This window comes from Terrapene carolina, unplaced genomic scaffold (genome assembly GCF_002925995.2).
Source record: "Terrapene carolina triunguis isolate 2854851 unplaced genomic scaffold, T_m_triunguis-2.0 Scaffold231, whole genome shotgun sequence".
Lineage (NCBI taxonomy): Eukaryota > Metazoa > Chordata > Testudines > Emydidae > Terrapene > Terrapene triunguis.
The window spans coordinates 20248127-20268047 of record NW_020664582.1 but is presented as its reverse complement, the minus strand read 5'-3'; the positions used below and the strand labels follow the sequence as shown (position 1 = coordinate 20268047).

The following is a 19921-nucleotide window of genomic DNA, read 5'->3' as shown; positions in this document are numbered from 1 at the left end:
ACTTGCTGTACCAACAGTGCAGTAGTTGGTGGCTTAGATATCACCATCCTCAGCCTCTCTAGGAGACACAGCTGTAGTGTCAGGCCCAAAGTCACTGGTACTCTGTATGCTTTGGGTACCAAGACAGCAAGTATTGCTGGGTACTGAAGAACACGGTTCTGAGGTGACCAGTTCCCAAGGCTCTGGGTACTGAGAGAAAAAACAGTCTGCAGATATGGTGGGTGCAACTGGGGCTCTCTTAGTAATCTGTACTGGGGCACTTCAAGGGACCTTTTCAGACTTTTGGCCCTTAGGAGGTTGAGCCTGAGATGAGTCAGAAGTCTGATGATGCTTGTGTCTTGACTTGCCAGGCATCTGAGAAAGAGACCTTGGCTCATCCCTTCTCCCATCGTTTCTGCCCGTCAGAAGACTGATGCCAGAATGAAAATGGATGACTGGGGTCTCTCAATAGGTGTGACCCAAGAGCTCAGGATGGAATCTCAGCTCACCAGGCTACTAATGGAGAAGAACTGATCAGAGGACCATAGACTGAGACATAGCTAAAAAACAGTGTCTGAGAAGGCGTTTTGAACTCTTGAGGAGGAACAACTTCAGGTGGGCTTCTTTAGCATTCTGATTGTGCTTAGAGAAAGACCAACATATGGAATATTGCTTGGGGATATGTCCCTCTCCTAGCAGAGCAGGCACTGGGAATGCCAGTTGTTATTCGGCACTGAAACTTAATGATGATTTAGCTTCTGCCATATTGCTAGCACCCTTTTTGGGGGGAGGGAAGGGGGGGAGATGGGGGGGAATGGTATATGTCTACCTACACTGAAACTTATCTAAGAAAAATTATATATAAAATATTAGCCAACAGGCAATAACTATATGAACTAACTAACAACTAAAGTTGCTAACTAACACCAGCACAGTGCACAGGGAAGTGGACACTGCAGAGGTTCTGTCTCATTGCCACAAGCGGTAAAAAGGAACTGAGGAATAGTTGGGCCTGCTCTGCCCTTTATGCCTTTGGACTGGGGGGACAGTCCAGGACATCTAGGGTGCAGATACTGCCCGAGTGGATACTACTGACCAAATGCTACCAGCAGAAGGTTGATTTTCTTTTTTGGTGGTTTGGGTTCTGTAGTTTCTGCATCAGAGTATTGCTCTTTTAAGACTTCTGAAAGCATGCTCCACACCTCGTCCCTCTCAGATTTTGGACGGCTCTGAAGATTCTTACACCTTGGGTTCAGTGTTGTAGCTATTTTTTAGAAATCTCACATCACTACAATTCTCCCCCAAGGAGTTCAGTCCCAAATTTAATTAATGCATATTTTTTTTAACGAGTATCATCAGCATGAAAACATGTCCTCTGGAATGGTGGCCGAAGCATGAAGGGACATACGAATGTTTAGCATATCAGGCATGTAAATAACCTGCAACGCTGACTACAAAAGTGCCATGCAAATGCCTGTTCTTGCTTTCAGGTGACATTGTAAATAAGAAGCAGGCAGCAGTATCTCCTGTAAATGTAAACAAACTTGTTTGTCTTAGCAACTGGCTGAACAAGAAGTAGGACTGGGGACTTGTAGGCTCTAAGGTTTTACATTGTACTCAAAAACAAAACAGTATATAAAAAAAAATCTACATTTGTAAGTTACACTTTCATGATAAAGAGATTGCACTACTGTACTTGTATGAGGTGAATTGAAAAATACCATTTCTTTTATCATTTTTACAGTGCAAATATTTGTAATAAAAAAAATAAAGTGAGCACTGTACACTTTGTATTCTGTGTTGCAATAGAAATCAATATATTTGAAAATGTAGAAAAACATCCAAAAAAAGAGTTCTCTTGATTATAGGCGCTCTGCTCAGAATCCCTCTTCCCCCCAACAAACAGACTCTCTGCAGGACACTCTTAGACAGCCAGTTTAAAGGTGTGGGGGGGGGATGGGGGAGCGGAGCTTTGGTGCATTCAGACATTTGTTTTCTGTTGATGTTTTTTTCTTGGAAGGTTCTTGCTTCTTCTATACTCTCAGATGTGGTTAATGAGAAATTTGTGCATATGCATTGTATGGCATTATAGAAATACAGGTCTCAGTATTACCCCAATCAAAATGTAAGTTAAAACAGTTTTTCTTAAAAAGCAGCTTCTATCTTTATTAGAAAGATGGCTAGAAATGCCAGCAAATGCAAAAACATGCATGGAAGACGGTTAGCCTCTGGGTCTACCACACATGGTTCATACTTAACACTGGGCTCTACTCCCTTCTCTACCTCCCTCCGCAATCCTCACACTCCCCACTCCCACCAACAACCTGTATACCAGCCTCCACTTCCTTTTCACCTACGACTAGTCACTTCCCATTATGCTCCTAAATAGCTTCAATTAAAAATATATATAAATAAATACAGGTTTGTCAACTCACCAAAATAGAAATTATGCCTTTGAATTTCTCTTCCACCAGATCACAAATGATTTTGTTATTGAAATACTGGACAGGTTCCCACTGCCATTCACAAAAAGACACACACAATTAAAGACTGATTAAAGATCTTGATTCTGCACTGGAAGGAAATAGTCTGAGTGATCAGTGTATATCAGAGGATAGAAAATATTTAAAACAGTCTTCCTGAGGCCCACATGTCAAGTATGAAAGATATATTTCTTTCATAAATATACATTTATTTTTCTGATATCTGGGTTTTTTGTTTGTTTGTTTGGCTAGAGAGAGGGTGAACATCTTTGTCCTAGCACAGTCAAAAGGAAAGGGGAAACCTATGCAACCAAGCTCTCTATTCTGAAATATGGCTGGAGTGGGCAGCGTCCCTCTCTAGAAGAAGTCTAACTCAAATACACTACGCAGTTGCAACTAGACATATAAAAGCTTATATTATGGAACTAAACTAATACAGAGCTGGGGTTCTTGCTCCTGCTGTGCATACACCACACAAAAAGACTGACTATTCCTGAAACCAAAACCCCTAAAATGAAATATTTCTCTTTGTTCCAGGTCATCACTGAGTCATGTCATCACAGTTTCTCATCTTTCATTCAGATTTGTGAAAGGTAGTCTCCCTAACTCAAAGAGCAGCCGATCTCTGTGGTTGCTGCTCTGAAAAAGGTCTCCAAATTCTGAATGCAGGATTCAAGAGAAAGAACCTCTTCAGAAACTGGGAACCAGGCCATTCACAAAATATATTTAGTTGGTGGTAGCAACAAAAAGGTGAGGGAGGAGCAGAGAAATTTCTAAAGGGCTGTCTTACAGCATCCTTACTCTCCTATCTATCTGGGTTCTTCTATAGCACCCATCAGTGAAGCATCTGAGTGCCTTTTAGCCAGCACCAGGTACCCGTACAGAATCTCCACACAGTAAGTAAGCAGAGAATCCACCACAGACACTTCTGCTATTTCTTAATTATATGACTGCATGGATCCCAACAGTAGCACATAAAGGATCAAACAACTCAATCACCATTCTGCCCTTCCTACAAGTCTTGCTTAGAAGTATGAAGGGCAGGAGTTTGGGTTTTTCTGAAGCAAGGCTCCAGCAAGAAGAAAACAGAATAATTTTCCAAAAATAAATTGGTAGGATCTACATTTTCTGGCAGCAAAATGCCAAAGGGCCACAATGTCATGTGACATTCTTGACAGGACAAGAATTTATGGACTAATTCTGATGTTTGATAGCCTCAAAGTTACAAATATCATAGCTGTGAGCAAAACTGCAGGACTTTCAGTGCCAAACACACAGCTTCTAACCCAGCAAGCTAGAAGACAACTTTCCTTAGCTGAGAGCAGTATTAACATTTTTATGCATTGTATAGACAAAGGACTACAGAACAAGATAATCACTAATGCTGGAACAGGTCTAGTTCTAATCTGAATGGGTTTTGTTTGAATAAATGCTATCACCTGTGAGCAGGTGATTGCATGTGCAAAAACAGAGCCCAGTTTGAAGCCCCTTTTGTATGAACCAGTTCTGGTGGATCACACACAGACAAATAAGGTAAAAATAAATATTTACTTCCAAATTCTTGGTTTACATACTGCAAGTTATCATCAGCTCCCTTTAATTAGCTGGCCTCTCCCAATAGGAGATGCTACAGAGGAAACAATACAAAATGAGGTCTTGGCTCTTACCGCTATGCCTTCTGACTCATACTCCTCTTGTTCTGATTTTAGTGTGAGTTCTATGAAGAGCTGCTGCAGTTTTTCATTACAATAATTAATACAAAACTGCTCAAAGCTGTAAACAATCAGAAAGAATTAGTCACTCCCACACTGTATTTCAATAAAACAAAGTCTGCACCATTTTGGTCAGGCAGCATGCATAATCTGGGTACAAATCAAGAGAGATACAAGCAAGAGATCTAGAGACTCATATGAGCTCTACAGAGATGAACCAATGAATAGTCAGATTTGCCCCAGAAGAGAGAAAGAGCCATCAGAGGTAAGCAAGGAGGAACATGCATACAGCAGATATAAATAAGGGCCTATCTACACTAAAAATCCAACAATGGATATCTGCCATAGTTAGGTTACAGGCTCCAATGTAATTCCATATTGTGATCTCTCATTCACACTACAACAAAAATGTGTTAGAAGGAGGACACCCATACCCATACCCATGCCACACAACTGCATGTAGGTGCGATTACAGCGGTCGTGTAGATAGGCTCCAAGATGGGCAAAAATCAGTTACGCATCCTTGAAACATTAAGATGATAAATAGTAGTGAATGCTGAGTCTAGCAGGGTCCCAACTAGGCACAGATGTCCCTATCTAGAGATGTTAAGACTAGGCCTCTCGCTCAGAAGGTGTTTGCCTACTACTATCAGGTAGTTTGTTGATTTCCTGAAGTTGAGACCTAATCTCATGTTACATAAACCTCTTCTATTAAAAAAGTGCCAGGCATGGTGAAGCCTATTATTCTAATGTTGAGGGAAGGAAACAAAATAACAGGATTAAATCACAGGAAACAAGGTTATTCAAAGCTCAAAGACACTGAGGTGAAACAAACCTATTGTGCTGGAAAACCTCAAATCCATAAATGTCAAGCAGCCCTAGAACTGTTGCACTCCTCCAGCCTGGGCATTCTGCCTCCTGTAACAAAGACACAGAATACTCTGTCACATTTGGTGTAGCTTTTATCATTAGGTTCAAAAGCAGTCGTGAACCTCCACTGCTATCTTCCCATATAATTCTACTGTCTGGTCCTCACTCCTCTCAGTGAGAGAGGAATGCAGTCAGAAAATCATTGTTCAGTATTGAGCTGAACCCCTTCCCTGCTTCCTAGTTCAACGGTTTGAACTCACTCTTCCCACCCACTTTAGTAGCACAGTCGTATAATATGATCACGGGAGTGCAAGTGAGAGATAAATTTACCTTGTAGGCAAGAGACTTGTTAATCTTATTCACTAGCCAGGAGAAGGTGCGCCCATATACTGCCTTGGCTAGAGCATCCCGTGCATAGGCTGCCTGCTCCAGATTCAGAGGACTGACCAACTGTATGTGGAAGGAGAAGAGACAAATTCAAAAAATCAGTCCACTGAGCGATGCAATCTTCGGAACACAATACTAATAACTAGTTGTGCACACATCACAATCTCCCAGAGGTACTGATTACTAGTTAGTCACAAGTAGGTTACATGAGACCAAGAAATACAGAGACAGTTTCCTCTCAGACCTGTGAGAAATCTGTAACCAGAAGGTGAACTGTTTAACCTGATAACAAAGCAGACCATATTAGTTGGCTTCAGTTCTGGATGTCTCCCAGTTTGCCAGCTCATGTTCTCACCTCTTCCCCTTTTGCTATGATCGTCTTGTGGATCAGTGCTTCCCGGAGCACAGAGCCCTCAACCCCCAGGAGCTGCAAACCACCAAAAGGAAAACTCAATTAGAGAAAGTATTAATTTCACATCTGTTTTAGAGACATTAGAAACTTTAGGCCCCATAGCTAATCAAGTCCTGCTCTTCACTGATTAACACATCCTGTCCACTGCTGAGATTCACAGTGATTCACTCCTCATTCTAGTAGGCACATGCACTCAACAGTAAGATAGGGTGATTGGACATTACTGGTTTACCAGGACCATTCCAGCAGAGTGCACAGAAAAAAATCTGTTACCCACGCTTCGTAACTGTTCTTTGAGATGTGTTGCTCATGTCCATTCCATTCTAGGTGTGTGCGCACCCACGTGCACAGTCAGAGACTTTTGCCTTAGCAGTATCCATAGGGTCAGCTGTGACACCCACTAGAGTGCCATGCTCATACATCGGTATATCAGGCGCCGTCAGCCCTACGCCCTCTCAGTTCCTTGAACAATCTTGCCCTGCAATTGGGACCGAAAACCTTGGCAGGCCAGGCAAATCGCCCTGAGCTCCTTAGCTTTTATGTGAAGGGAGAAGTCAACCCCTGACCAACGGCCTTGAGTACTGAGATTCCCCCGGTGGGCTCCCCATCCGAGGTCCAAAGCATCGGTCACCAGAATCAGCAACACGGACGGGCCCGCAAAGGGAACTCCCTGCAAGACCAACACAGGGTCCAGCCACCATGCCAGAGATGCCCAAATGTGGTTCAGCACTTTGACTACCAAGTTTAGGTTGTGTCTGTTGGGGATGTACGCCGATGCCAACCACGCCTGCAACAGCCAGAGATGGAGTTGGGCACATCGAACCACGTAGGTGCAGGCCACCATATGACCTAACAGCCGTAGACAGGTAAGGGTGGTAGTAAGGGATGATCCCTTACACAGGATATTACCACCGACATGGCTTGGAAGCGGGACTCCGGGAGGAATGCCCTTGCCCTTGTGGAGTGCAGAACTGCCTCGATGAACTCTATCCATTACACTAGTACGAGGGTCGACTTTTGTGTGTTGACTAACAGGCCCAGGTCACGGTATGTGGCTCGCACCAGATCGAGGCTGCTCTGCACTTGATCCTGCGATCTGCCCATGATGAGCCAGTCATCGAGATACGGGTATACCTGAACCCCCCAGTGTCTCAGGTAAGTGGCTACTGGGGCCATACACTTTGTAAAGACCCGTGGGGTCGAGGAGAGGCCAAAGGGGAGCGCCATAAATTGGAAATGGCACTGGTCCACCATAAAGCTTAGGAACCATCTGTGTTCCAGGAAGATTGAGACATGGAAATAAGCATCTTTCAAATCGAGAGTGACATACCAGTCACCCGGATCTAGGGAGGGTATAATGGAGGCCACAGACACAATGTGAAACTTCAACTTTTCGAGGAATTTGTTGAGCCGTAGCAGGTCCAGAATGGGACATAGGCCCCCTTTTGCCTTCGGTATCAGGAAATAATGGGAGTAGAACCCCTTTCCCCTTCATTTCCTGAGGGACCTCCTCCACTGCCCCCGGTTGCAGTAGGTTGTTTACCTCCTGAACAAGGAGTTGCTCGTGAGAAGGTTCTCTGAAGAGGGATAGGGAAGGGGTGGGTGGGAGGGAGGGAGGGGAGGCTGTAAACTGGAGGGTGTAGCCCGATAACACTATGTCCAACACCCAACGGTCTCGGGTGACCCTCGACCAAGCCAAACGGAAGGGGCAGAGGCAGTTTAGGAAAAGGGAAGGGCAGATCCAATGAGTTGACTGGTGTGTTGCTACCGAGCACACCCTCAAAACAAGCGCTTTTGACCCCCCGCGGTGTTTCACCGGGCCAAGTTGCACAGGAGAGCGGGAGGAGGAAGGTCAGCGGCAGGTAAACCCTGTATCTTTCCTTCTTGCAGGCCCCTGCCAAGACAGCCACTGCCTTGGCAGCAGAGGAGGCTGGAACGGCGGCCTGGAGGCCTGAGGCGTATGCATCCCCAGTGAGTGGAGGGTATCCTGAGTGTCTTTTAGGCCATGCAACCTCATGTCCATCTGGTCAGAGAATAGTCCGACACCGTCAAATGGGTGGTCCTGAATTGAGGCCTGCATCTCCTGGGACAGGCTGGCAGTCTGGAGCAAGGAGCTGCGCCTCATGACCACCACCGAGGCCACCACCCGAGCAGCTGAGTTGGTCGCATCCCAGGCCATCTAGAGGGAGCACCGGGCTGCCACAGTGTCTTCCCTCCACCAGAGACCCGAACTCTTAGGCTGCCTCCTGGGACATGGAGTCCTTGAATTTTGAGGAGGGAGTTCCACAAGTTAAAATTGTAACACCCCAAGAGGGCCTGGTGGTTTGCCACCTGAAACTAGAGGCTGGCTGTGGAATAAATTTTGCGACCAAACAAGTCCAGTTTCTTTGCCTCTTTATTCTTGAGAGTAGAACTGGCCGGCCCCTGCTTATCCTTTTCATAGGCTGCCGACATGACCCATGACCCCCAGGGCAGGTGAGTGTACAGATATCCAAACCCCTTTGTGGGACAAAATATTTTTTCTCTGCCCTCTTGGAACTGGGTGGAAGGGAGGATGGGGTTTGCCAGAGGGTCTTGGCAATGTTCAGGACCCCCTTGTATACCGAAAATGCCACACGAGCAGGGGTGGACGTGGAAAGCACGTTAAACAATATGTCCTCTTGCTCCACCATTTCCTCCACCTTGAGGCCCAAGTTTTCAGCCACCCTGCGGAGCAGCACCTGATGCTCCCTGAAGTCATCAGGTGGACTAGCCCAGGAGAGTCCCGCCACTGCCTTGTGTGGGGAGGAAGAGGACTACCAAGGGAGGTCCCGGGGTGTCATCACCCACCGGGGAGAGAGGTCTTGGGGTAGGCACTGGTTCTTCTCCCGCAGCGCCCCCCGGTGCATCCTGCACCGATCCCAGTGTTGTTGGTGCCACTGGTGCCGATCTGGGCTTGTCCAATGCGGCGATCAAGGAGCTTCTAGCGGCTTGCTCCAGCTGGCCAGGGAGCATCACCCACCGTGGACACCCTCGTTCCACCTGCATTGGCATAATTGGTACCCCACAGGCGTTCCAATAAGGCCATTGCGTCAGCCACGGGCCTCGCTGCCACGTTGGCATTGCCGCAGCTGATGCACCCTCCAGAGCCTAATTGCACTGCTATCTAGGTGTGGGGCTGAACTGCTTCTCTGAGCCAGAGAAGTCCTTGGTCTCTGGTGACCAGGTCATTGAAGTCTGGGTATGGGGTCTAATTGTCTCTGCGGGAGACCGGTGCCGGGAGTAGGGAGAGCGGCGCCATGCTGTGGAGCGTCCCCAGGGTCTTGGTGACTATGACTGATGGCGTGATGATGACCGGTGCAGACTGTGGGATGATAGTCTGACCCTGGGTGAACTCCAGCGTGAAGGTGGAGACTGGAAGTGCAGTTCAGACGACTCTTATCAGCGAGCCGGAGACCTGGGTCGACGCGGAGACCAAGGATGTGGCGAAATAGGGCTCTCCCTTGGTTCCGGAGACTGGTGGTGCTCGCTTGACTTGTGCAAGGCCTTTCCAGCGGGCTTGCCCTCGCGGGGAGCCTTAGTCAGATCCAACGCCAAATACGGGGCCAGTTGCAGCAGGAGTGCTTTATGCTCTTCTGGTGCCAGGAGCTGAGCGGGTGTTGACTGCACTGTCAGTCTGGGTCTCCTCCCCCTCCCCAGAGTTGGTAGTGGGTCCCTTTGGGGGGAGGAATTCTCCGGGGCTGAGCCCTCTTGCAGGTCCAGATTTGGCAGGCGGCCCAAGCCGGGTCCTTTGCCCAACAGCCCCTGATTAGGTTTGCTCAGTGCCATCTTCTTCACCTTCTTCTTCGACACCGGCGATGGGGGCAGGTACTGGGAGGAGCCTGGTGCTGGAGGTGCACTACACTCCGAAGCCAAAGTGCTGGGTGCTGCGTTGGGCTGTGCCAACTCACAATCTGGACGAAGGGCGGTCTCCATCAGAAGGGCCCTTAATAAAATGTTGCGCTCTTTGTGTCCTGGGACGAAAGTTCTTACAGATGCGACACCTTTCTTTTATGTGGGATTCCCCCAGGCACTTTAAACAGCTACTGTGTGGGTTGCTAACAGGCGTAGGCCTGTTGCAGTCAGAACAGGGCTTAAAACCTGGAGACGGGGGCATGCCCCACCCGGGGCAAAGTCCCGTGCCCCCTCCATCCCCCCCCAACTGACTAACACTTATCAGGTACTTACTAACTAACTAACAACAAACGGAACTATTTACAGTTGGAATAGGAGGTTGAGAGAGAGAAGAAAAACTGCTGACCACTTGCAAAGCAAGTGAAAGAAGTGCTCCGACCGACCACTACGGGCGGTAAGAAGGAACTGAGAGGGAGTAGGGCTGGCAGCGCCTGATATACCGACGCATGGGCGCAGCATTCCAGAGGGCACCGCAGCCGACCCTACGGATACCGCTAAGGCAAAAGTCTCCGACAATTGTGCACGTGGGCACGCACACCTACAATGGAATCGACGTGAACAAGCACTCAAAGAAGAACTAATGTCACCATCCTTTTCTCTCGGTCCAGATAGTCAAAACACACACCCAGACTTCATTATCTCACTATAACCACCTCCTCTCTAGCTGTGAGATCATCTTCCTCACCTATTGCTATGGCCATATCACTCCCACACTCTGAATCTTTTCACTGGTTACCCATCTTCACCATCAATACCTTCCACAACTTGCTCCTCCCTTCTTCTCCTCCTCTCATCTGTTACTGCATCACCCCTTAGTCTTTCTGCCTCCTCTGCTCTAGCAATGATATCAGCCTTATCTGCCTGTTTGTCAGTTTTTCACACAAACACCTCTGTGCCCTCTTCCTGGCCATCCCTTACACATGGATCATCCTCTCTGACCTGATCAGTAAGGCCACTATCCTCTCCTCCAAATCCCTCCTCAAGACCCTCTCTGCTGAGATGCCTACAAGAAATAGTCTAATCAATGTAGACCAAGGAGCAAATGGGGAAAGTTGACAACTTATAAATGTTTTAATGCAAATACATATCAATATTGTTTGTCATTGAGTGTATCCCTTTTTTCCCCACTCTCCACATGTCAGTTATCTTAAATTGTAAGCTCTTTGGGGAAGGAGGGTATTTGTATTGCACCCAGCACAGACACAACAATCCTAATCAGATCATCAGGACACTAAACCAGCAGGGGCAGGCATGGGGAAGGGTAGAGTAAGAGAAAGCTGAGGGGGTGTTACAATACAGGGAGAAAGACTTATCACAGCAGCTAGGAGGTTGGGAGCAGGGTTAAGTAGCTCAAACACCCACCCACACTGCAAACAGGTGTCTCTGGGGCTGAAAGGGGGAAGAGAAAGAGAGAATGCTTCTCTCTCTCCCAGCAGCCACAATAGGGTTTCTGGAGAGAAGATAGGCTCCAAATTTAATGAGAAGTCTACTATAGCCTAAGGTTGACATGAAAAATGAAGCCCCTGAGTGGGCTCTAGGAACAGGATACTGTCAGGAACCCCAGAACTTGGGAGTGTATATTAGGTTCTCAACTGAGCAATGCTCCAAGACAGTAGAATATCTGTTTATGGCTATCAGGATTCTGGTAAAACTCCAAGGTCCTGCATATGGATACATAGATAGGCATGGGGTGGGCAGCAGAAAAACAGTGGATAAGCTGAAAAGAAAAGCAAGATATTTAGGCCAGGTCTACACTACAAAGTTTTGGCAGCATAGTTATGCTGGCAAATCCCCCCATGCAGACACAGTTTATACTGGCAAAAAGAGTCCTTATTTATATAGCTTATGTCATTCGGAGAGATATACCAGCAAAACAAATCCTTTTGCTGGTATATACTGAGCCCCCACTAAAAGGCATTACCAGTATAACTATACCAGCAACGGCTCGGTACTGTAGACTAGCCATTATAAAGGGGAGAAGAAGAGTCAGAAAATAAAGGGAGGAGGTAGAGAGCACAATAGGGGAGGGGAGAGGAGAGGAGGAAATATCTAACATAAGCAAGAAATATAGTGCAAGTAGGGATGGTCAAATGGTACTTGAGGAATGTTCATGTAATGAATGGGAAAGCAGTCATGAAACCATTTATTCAGCAAGAACTATTTTGCTGTACTGCAGCAGCTCACAATAGGTCAAATACTACTCAGCAAATAATGTTAATCAACAAACAAGATAAAATATGATGAATAATATATTCAGAGAATATTTCTTTTGCATTTACTAACAAAATATATGACTATTTAGGATAATACACAAATATTACATAATTATGTTATTTCTATAATGGCAGAGAGGCATAGGCTTGGAGAAAGCGCATGCAAGGTATTTTTCACACAGGCTAATAGGAATTGGGTAAAATTTTAAACCTCTGACCTTAATTATTTCATACTGAAAAGTGACTTTCAATTGATTGCGTCCCTTTAATAGTGTCAAGATCTAATAACTACTAAATCTTACCCTGGAGTAATACAACAGCAACAGAACCAAGTACATTAGTATATGGGAATGTCTCCAAGGGATTATACTCACCCTGGCCAGATATTTAATCTGGTTCTCTGTGGTCACCTGAGCATTGCCCTGTTCATCGGCAGCAAACTGCACATTCCCCAGGTGCAACACACTAGCTACAATGCTCAGCAAATCCTAGTACAAGAGAAAGAAGAAATAATGGTCAAGAAGATGGGAATCGATATGGATTAAAGCTTAGTTGGGATGGGGGGGGGGGGGGGGGGGGGGGGAAGAGGGCAGTTTCTTTATATGTCCATCAGTAGGAGACATTTTTACATTTAGCTTTCTGAAGGGCACTCATTCAAAGGCTGCCTCCTGGCAGAAAGAACTAACTGAAGCAGGACAGTCCTCTAAGGGGAGATGACTCAGATGTACTTCAAGGCATTTCTTACCTCTACCTCATTGTCGTTGAAGTTAATGACTGACAGGGCCCTTCGCACAACCTTCCAGTCGTTTTTATCACTGATGGAACTGACCCTCGCACACTGACCCTAAAAACACAAATTTTGAGATATAGTAATCCTTACAGCCTGACGCATTGTACATACAGCCCCATAGTTCTATCATGTGTTAATTGTTACAGAAGGGGCCATCTCACCAGTATCTTTATAACTCTGTCAAGTGAGGGAAAGATACTGAGAAGTAAAACTAAGAATCACATCTATCCGATAATACAGGATAGTTAGTTTAATAATGATGATCATTACTTTCACCCAGAAAGTTTCTCTCTCTCCTTATAGATCAACACTCTGATCTCTCCTTCAACACCAACGAAGTCTATCAGGTAAGGAGAGTTTTGCCCTTTACTGAACATGCAAACCAAGAAATTAGCAAACTGCAGGACCCTGTTCACACCTTCACAAGATAATGGTACTGTTGGGGGTTCTTCTCAAGGCCCAGACGCCGCAGTAGGTCATCTTCCCCTCCCTCTAACAGCTGGTAGAAGATGTGAAAGTTCCTCTCTCCATGATTCTGATGGACAACCCGAGATTTCTCCAGTAGGTAGTTCAGGATGTGACCCCCCACAGGTGCCCCCTAAACCAAAGAAGATAAGCTGAAACATCCTGCTTCTTTGATGGCAGAATATCAAAGACAAAGAGAGTTTGGAATAATGGGTCACAAAAAGCAGAAGTAATCTTTGTCATGTAATAGCATAAACTATCTCAAACTAACAAATACTGAATGTGAGTTTGAGCTCTTAGACTTCCACAGAGTAGATCAAACACAAAGTATTAGAGAATAAAACTCAAAATATAAAACCATTACACAGATCAATATTACAGCTCACCTTGAATGTTGTGTTCACTTCTGGTCACCCCATCACAAAAAACTTATACATGTCTCTTGACATGGATTCCATCCTTGCCTCTAATAATTTTGTTGCTCTTCTCTGGACCTTTTCCATTTCTGCTATATTAGAGACAAGGATGGAGTCCATGTGTGACGTGTAGTCTATATGGTTTTATAAAAATATGATAAGAAGTGAATATAATGTAACTGGGATATGCTTCATGCAAAAGGTCTCTTGTAAGGTATCATTACAAAGCTTATAATCTACTGAGTGTGATCACCCTATTTGTATAAATGCACCACTCCTGTATCTAAAACTAGAAATATAAAATATAACTCTGAGGGCCTATTGTAATTATGCAAAGTGTGGGCCATTAATGGTGGTTTGGAATCTTGATGACTCCAATTAACCAGGACCATTGTCTAAAGATGGCTGTGTTTTACCTGTGAGTCTTCCTGTATGTGTGTGTGCTGGAAGTGGGTAATGAAGTCTTGCAGTGACATGTGATCATGTCACCTGAACTGGAATCCATCTTTAACCTGGTGCTTTTCCAGTGAGGGGGGGTGGAAACCCAGAGGGACAAAGGGTTCCCACCTTATGCAAAAGATATATAAAGGGGTGGAACAGAACAAAGGGGAGAGAGGAGCCATCATGAAGAATCCCCTAGCTACCACCTGAGCTGGAACAAGAGCTGTACCAGGGGAAAGAATTGTGCCCAGGCCTGGAAGGTGTCCAGTCTGAGGAAAAAAATTACTGAAGCATCTCTGAGGGTGAGATTATCTGTATTCAGTTTGATTAGACATAGATTTGCACATTTTATTTTATTTTGCTTGGTGACTTACTTTGTTCTGACTGTTACTACTTGGAACCACTTAAATCCTACTTTTTACTTATTAACTCAGAGTATATATTAATACCTGGGGGAGCAAACAACTGTGCATATCTCTCTATCAGTGTTATAGAGGGCGAACAATTTATGAGTTTACCCTTCATAAGCTTTATACAGGGTAAAACGGATTTATTTGGGTTTAGACCCCATTGGGAGTTGGGCATCTGAGTGCTAAAGACAGGCACACTTCTGTGAGCTGTTTTCAGGTAAACCTGCAGCTTTGGGGCAAGTAATTCAGACCCTGGGTCTGTGTTGGAGCAGAAGGGAGTGTCTGGCTCAGCAAGACAGGGTGCTGGAGTCATGAGCTGGCAGGGAAAACAGGGATAGAAGTAGTCTTGGCACATCAGGTGGCAGCTCCCAAGGGGGTTTCTGTGATCTAACCCGTCACACCATGGTCCAGAGATATTTAAAAGCTTAGGATGATTTCTGTCTATCTAGGTTTTACACTATGTTAATTCTCATGGCATTGTGGTATTTAGTTTAGAAAGGAAACAAACAAACTACACAAGATAAAGCTATATACATTAATTCTACACAGAAAACTAAGGTTGCCTCTACAATCTTAATTCTGTCCCTTTGTGCATAGTCATAGTCTTTAATTTCAGGATCACATGCTTCCCCTCTCCCCCCCTCCCCCGCAGGACCCCAGCATCCTCCATATTTTTTTTATATATCTGTATATGTAAAAATGGAGGTGATTTAGTTAATGCGTGTTCTAACATGGGCTAAAATGGAGCAGAGATTCTTATTTTTCTCTAAAAGTAGGTGGCCAACTGATGTAAGATTTTTCACTGGATTAATTTTTATGCCATTTGAACTTTCTATGTAGTTTTGATTTGGTTTCTCTTAATATATATTTGTAGTAGGAAAACTTTGAATCTGGGCCCTGGCTGAAATCTTGCCTGGGCTGTCCTACTTTTCACTATTGACATATTTCCTACAAAAAACCACTGATTAGCTATTCATAGCTTGGTAGAGAGGTGGCCCTGAAGAGAAAGGATGTAATGGGAAGGTTTTCTAAAATGTTTCGTTTAGGGTCCTTTTTAGCTCTTATTTGCATTATAACTGAAAGTTTGTGAGCTGTGCCCACAAGTATGATAAGTTGTTGATGGGACACACATAAAACCGATAGATAGCACACCAAACCTTCCACATAACGAGCTACACTTTTCTGTCAGAGTTTACCCTACAACAGAGAATGGTTCATGCACAGCTGCTGGTGGATAAAATATTCTCCTGCCACACTTCTACCTTGTCTCTCTAATATCCCAGGATCACCACAACTACAATAACACTGCAAACACACTTCTACCTCCACAGGTCTTCCTCTCTCTCCTCTCCGCCAATAATACCCACCCCCAATTAAACTTTAAAAAACTCCGTGGCATTAATACATACACAAAAATTTGCTGGACGCTATGAGGGTTGCTGCACATACCACATACTTGAAACAAACCCATAAAGGCAAGGGAAGGAGAAGTTCACCCCCTAACAGTAAATACCCTCTACTACTCCACTCACAAGCACTTACCTTACCACTGCCACTACAACCATACACTGCCAGCTTAACTCTTCCCCCCTAGGGATACAAGCCTTTCATCACCTCCTTTAATAACCATTGTGCACACAACGCTTTATTAAACTACCCTCTCCTCAGCACAACCAACTACTGCACTACACATCCACAATCACTAGGGTTGGGAAAAATTAGCTGGTAAAAGTATTTGTGAACCAGGATGAAAACAGGGCAGTGTAATGGTGGTGGTGCATCGTCTGTGGTGCACAGTAGTTGTGGTAGTGGTAAGGTGAGCGCTGGTAGGTGGAAAAACAGAGTCTCTGTACCTTTTGGTTTGACTTTTTACTTTCTTAACTTTTGTGTTTCTGTCAGGCATGCTGTGCCTGTAGCAATTCTAGCTGCTTCACAATGAAGTGTGTGTATCTATATATAGAGAGAGATACACAATTATAAATCTGAACTCTAGAAAATTCTTTATACCCAAACTTTTCTGAAACAGTAGACTCCATTCACAAGAGGCTAGGATTTTTACTATACCTGAACTGTTGAGGCAGATCTCAATAGCTATGTGCTTGGGCATCCAAGCAAGGCTACAATGAGGTATATAAAACAGATTTTCACCTTGTAATCAAACTGCACATCCATGTATTTCCCAAATCGGCTGGAGTTATCATTCCGAAGGGTTTTTGCATTTCCAAATGCCTAAATTAAAAAGATACCAGATAAAAAAGTAAACAAGCTTCAAAAACAAGGAAACCACAAAATAGGGCATTTTAAAATATTTTTCACAAACCTGCCAGTGGCTTATTTACTGGCTTACAGACACAGGTTTGTCTACCCCCGAGTGACATATGTTTTGCCAGCATAAGTGGTAGCGTGCACAGCGCTATGTCGGCGGGAGAGCTTCTCCCGCCAACACGGCTATTGCTGCTCTTTGAGGGTGGTTTAATTATGTTGACAGGAGCGCTCTCTCCCATCGGCATAGAGCGGCTACATGAGAGATCTTACAGTGGTACAGCTACCGCACTGTAAGCTCTCTAGGGTAGATATAGCCTAAGAAGAAAGTAAGCAGCTACCTGAGTTCTGATTGTTTGAGCTGTACGCATACTGCAAATGTAAGGTGATTACCTTGCATGGGCCTGTTAAACCACTCCTCTCCTCCTTGTTAGGAAAATGTGCCACCAGAAGAGGCCTTGTTAAAGCTTCTTGCCTCATCACCAGTATGACGTCATAGGAACTCATTAGCCTGCACATAATAGTCACAGACCTCCCAGTCTTGCCCAAGCCTGCCAAACGTCTCCCTCCCACAGGCCCACACCCAGAACATTGTTTTGAAAGGATGGTGAAAACAGTAAAGGGAACTGTAAGGATTGTACAGAACTGGACACTAGAGGTCACTATAACACCAGAAAAATACAGCACCAAATACATATCTGTGGTAAATCAGGGGACTGAGTTGCCTACACAATGCCAAGTTTCATATCCTGGACTTCAAATTACCTCTAAGACCGGATTGGACTGTAGGAGGCGATCTTTCACTGTTTCAACTTGGTCACTGGCTGGACATGTCACTGCATAGTACTGCAGGATTTTCTTGGTGGCTTCAGTTTTTCCAGCTCCGCTCTCCCCAGATATCAGGATACACTGATCCTTCCTCTCAATGCGAAGGGAACGGTATGAGTTGTCAGCAATAGCATAACTAAGGAACAATGATAACTGGAAATTAAGTCTGCTTTCACAAACATGAAAGGCAGAGATTCCTCATTTAGGCTTTTAGAGTATCCATACTGTCACAATCACAACCAGAAGAAATGCCAACTGAAGCCCAATATTCTAACAGTGCAAAATCCTAGAAAAGAGGGTTCTTCGAGAATAGTGTTTATATGGATTGAGAAACTCTGATCCAAAGCTTCTATAATTACTGCTCACACCAGTTTTCTGGAGTACCTTAATACACCAAGTCTTGTTTAAATCAAGCTGGATTATAGAATTTCAAACACATTCCTTGCAAAGAAAGGAGCATTATCGAGCAACAATTTCTTCTTTTGCTACTTAAGATTTTGCTTTGTAAAAATGTAATTTATTATAGTTTATCAAATTCCTCTCCCTTCTCTATCCAAATTCCACTTCTGGGGCATTTCCCAAATCAAAACAGTTGAATAAATGTAAACTGTATTTTAGTTTTAGAGTTTGCCTCTGGACTGCATATTCTTATGTATGGGATTTATAACCCCCTTAAGTGCAAGGGAAAGGCCAACAGCACTGCATACCTTATATTTTGTGATGCATCTCATTTATTTAGGGATGACTGCTGTCCACATTATTATTCACAGTCTCTGTGAATCCATGGACACTATAATAGGTAAAACAACTTCAGTTTCAAGTCTCCTTTTTTAAGTCTTTTGTTCCCCCCACTTGCATGGTGACTCATCCTTACTTTGGATGGGGAAATTCTAGCTAGGATGTCTCTGTGTTTTCCCATTAACTCTGATAGCCCATAATTTGTCTTTTCCTGGGTAGTACAATGGTAGGTGCTTGGAACTAGTCTTGTCTGGTTGGGGAGGCAGTTCCTCCCTGCTTGGCTGACCACTGCCCTACTGTGAGGTAGAGGTAAAGCTTTACAAACTCAGTTCTCTATATATATTAGGGTTACCATACGTCCGGCTTTCCCCGGACATGTCCAGCTTTTTGGTACTCAAATCCCCGTCCGGGGGGGAATTGCCAAAAAGCCGGACATGTCCAGGGAAATAGGGAGGCAGCATAAGCCAGGGTCCGCCTGGCCCCAGCACGACCCGCAGGGTCCGCAGCGCAGCCCAGCCGCCCGGCTACATTGTAGCGAGCTCGGGCGGGGGAAAGGGGGGGCGCAGCCGCAGAAGGCGGCGAAGGGGCCGCTGCTGCCCCCGGAGGCCGGGCGGACCGCGCGCCCCAGCTGAGCCCGCAGGACCACGGGGAGGCCGGGCCCAGCCAGCATCTCGGGCTTCCCTCGCGGGCGGGGACTCCCCAGCCACTGGGGGACCCTTCCTGTGGGGCGGGGAGTGCAGCGTGTGCCGGGGCTGCAGGGACCCGCGCTGCCCCGGTCGCCGCTGAGTGTCTGAAGCCCCCGCCAGGCAGAGGCTGCCGGGTGAGCGGGGGAGCAGGGCAGGTGGGGGGGGGTGCAGGGGCTGCAGGGCGAGGAGGAGCAGAGCAGGCAGACGGGGGGCGCAGAGGCTGCAGGGGCACGGCAGACGGGGGGCGCAGAGGCTGCAGGGGCGGGGGAGGGCAGGGGCTGCAGGGCAAGTGGGGAGCAGGGGACACAGAGGCTGCAGGGGCGGGGGGGGGGGTAGGGAAGCACTTAGCAACCCCCAACCAAGATCAGAGCGGGAGGGAGAAGGGGGAATGTGGGGTGCTCAGAGGAGGGGGCAGAGTTGGGGCAGGGACTTTGGGGAAGGGGTTGGAATGGGGGCGGGGAAGGGGTGGGGTTGGGGCGGGGCCAGGGGTGGGGCCGGGGAAGGGGCGGAGTTGGGGCGGGGCCGGGGCCCCGTGGAGTGTCCTCTTTTTTAAATGTTTGAATATGGTAACCCTAATATACATAAATACATAAATTAATAAGCACAGTTTGTATACCTATCTCATAATGATTAAGTTCAGAACATTACAATCTTTCATAGAAGACCTTACCCAACTTTTTTATACACAATAACATTGTACACAACCAGTTGATTAAATTGTTTACTCTTGGGAGATCAGACCCCCCACTCTCTCTTTGGGGTGCCTGGACCCTGATTGTCAGAGACATGCAGCATTTCAAGTCCACGGAGATAAACCTTTTTTCTTTTCAATGACTAGGTACTACAGACTCCACAGATAATCTGACTCTCAAGTGTTCCCACTAGCTTTAAAGTAT

General features: G+C 45.8%; 1 protein-coding gene across 4 annotated transcripts in view; it reads right to left on the bottom strand.

Moving 5' to 3' along the window:
• MYO1C (myosin IC) overlaps positions 1-19921 on the bottom strand; it is a 111881-nt gene that overhangs the window by 43773 nt on the left and 48187 nt on the right. For all 4 annotated transcript variants that reach the window (XM_024194392.3, XM_024194391.3, XM_024194393.3 and 1 more), the window contains exons 4-13: positions 17539-17737; positions 16660-16740; positions 13198-13377; positions 12735-12833; positions 12364-12477; positions 5787-5858; positions 5375-5494; positions 5010-5092; positions 4130-4235; positions 2415-2495 (exon numbers count right to left, since the gene is read on the bottom strand). In XM_024194392.3, coding sequence (XP_024050160.1) covers positions 2415-2495; positions 4130-4235; positions 5010-5092; positions 5375-5494; positions 5787-5858; positions 12364-12477; positions 12735-12833; positions 13198-13377; positions 16660-16740; positions 17539-17737 — 1135 coding nt within the window. The remainder of the gene's footprint in view (positions 1-2414; positions 2496-4129; positions 4236-5009; positions 5093-5374; positions 5495-5786; positions 5859-12363; positions 12478-12734; positions 12834-13197; positions 13378-16659; positions 16741-17538; positions 17738-19921) is intronic.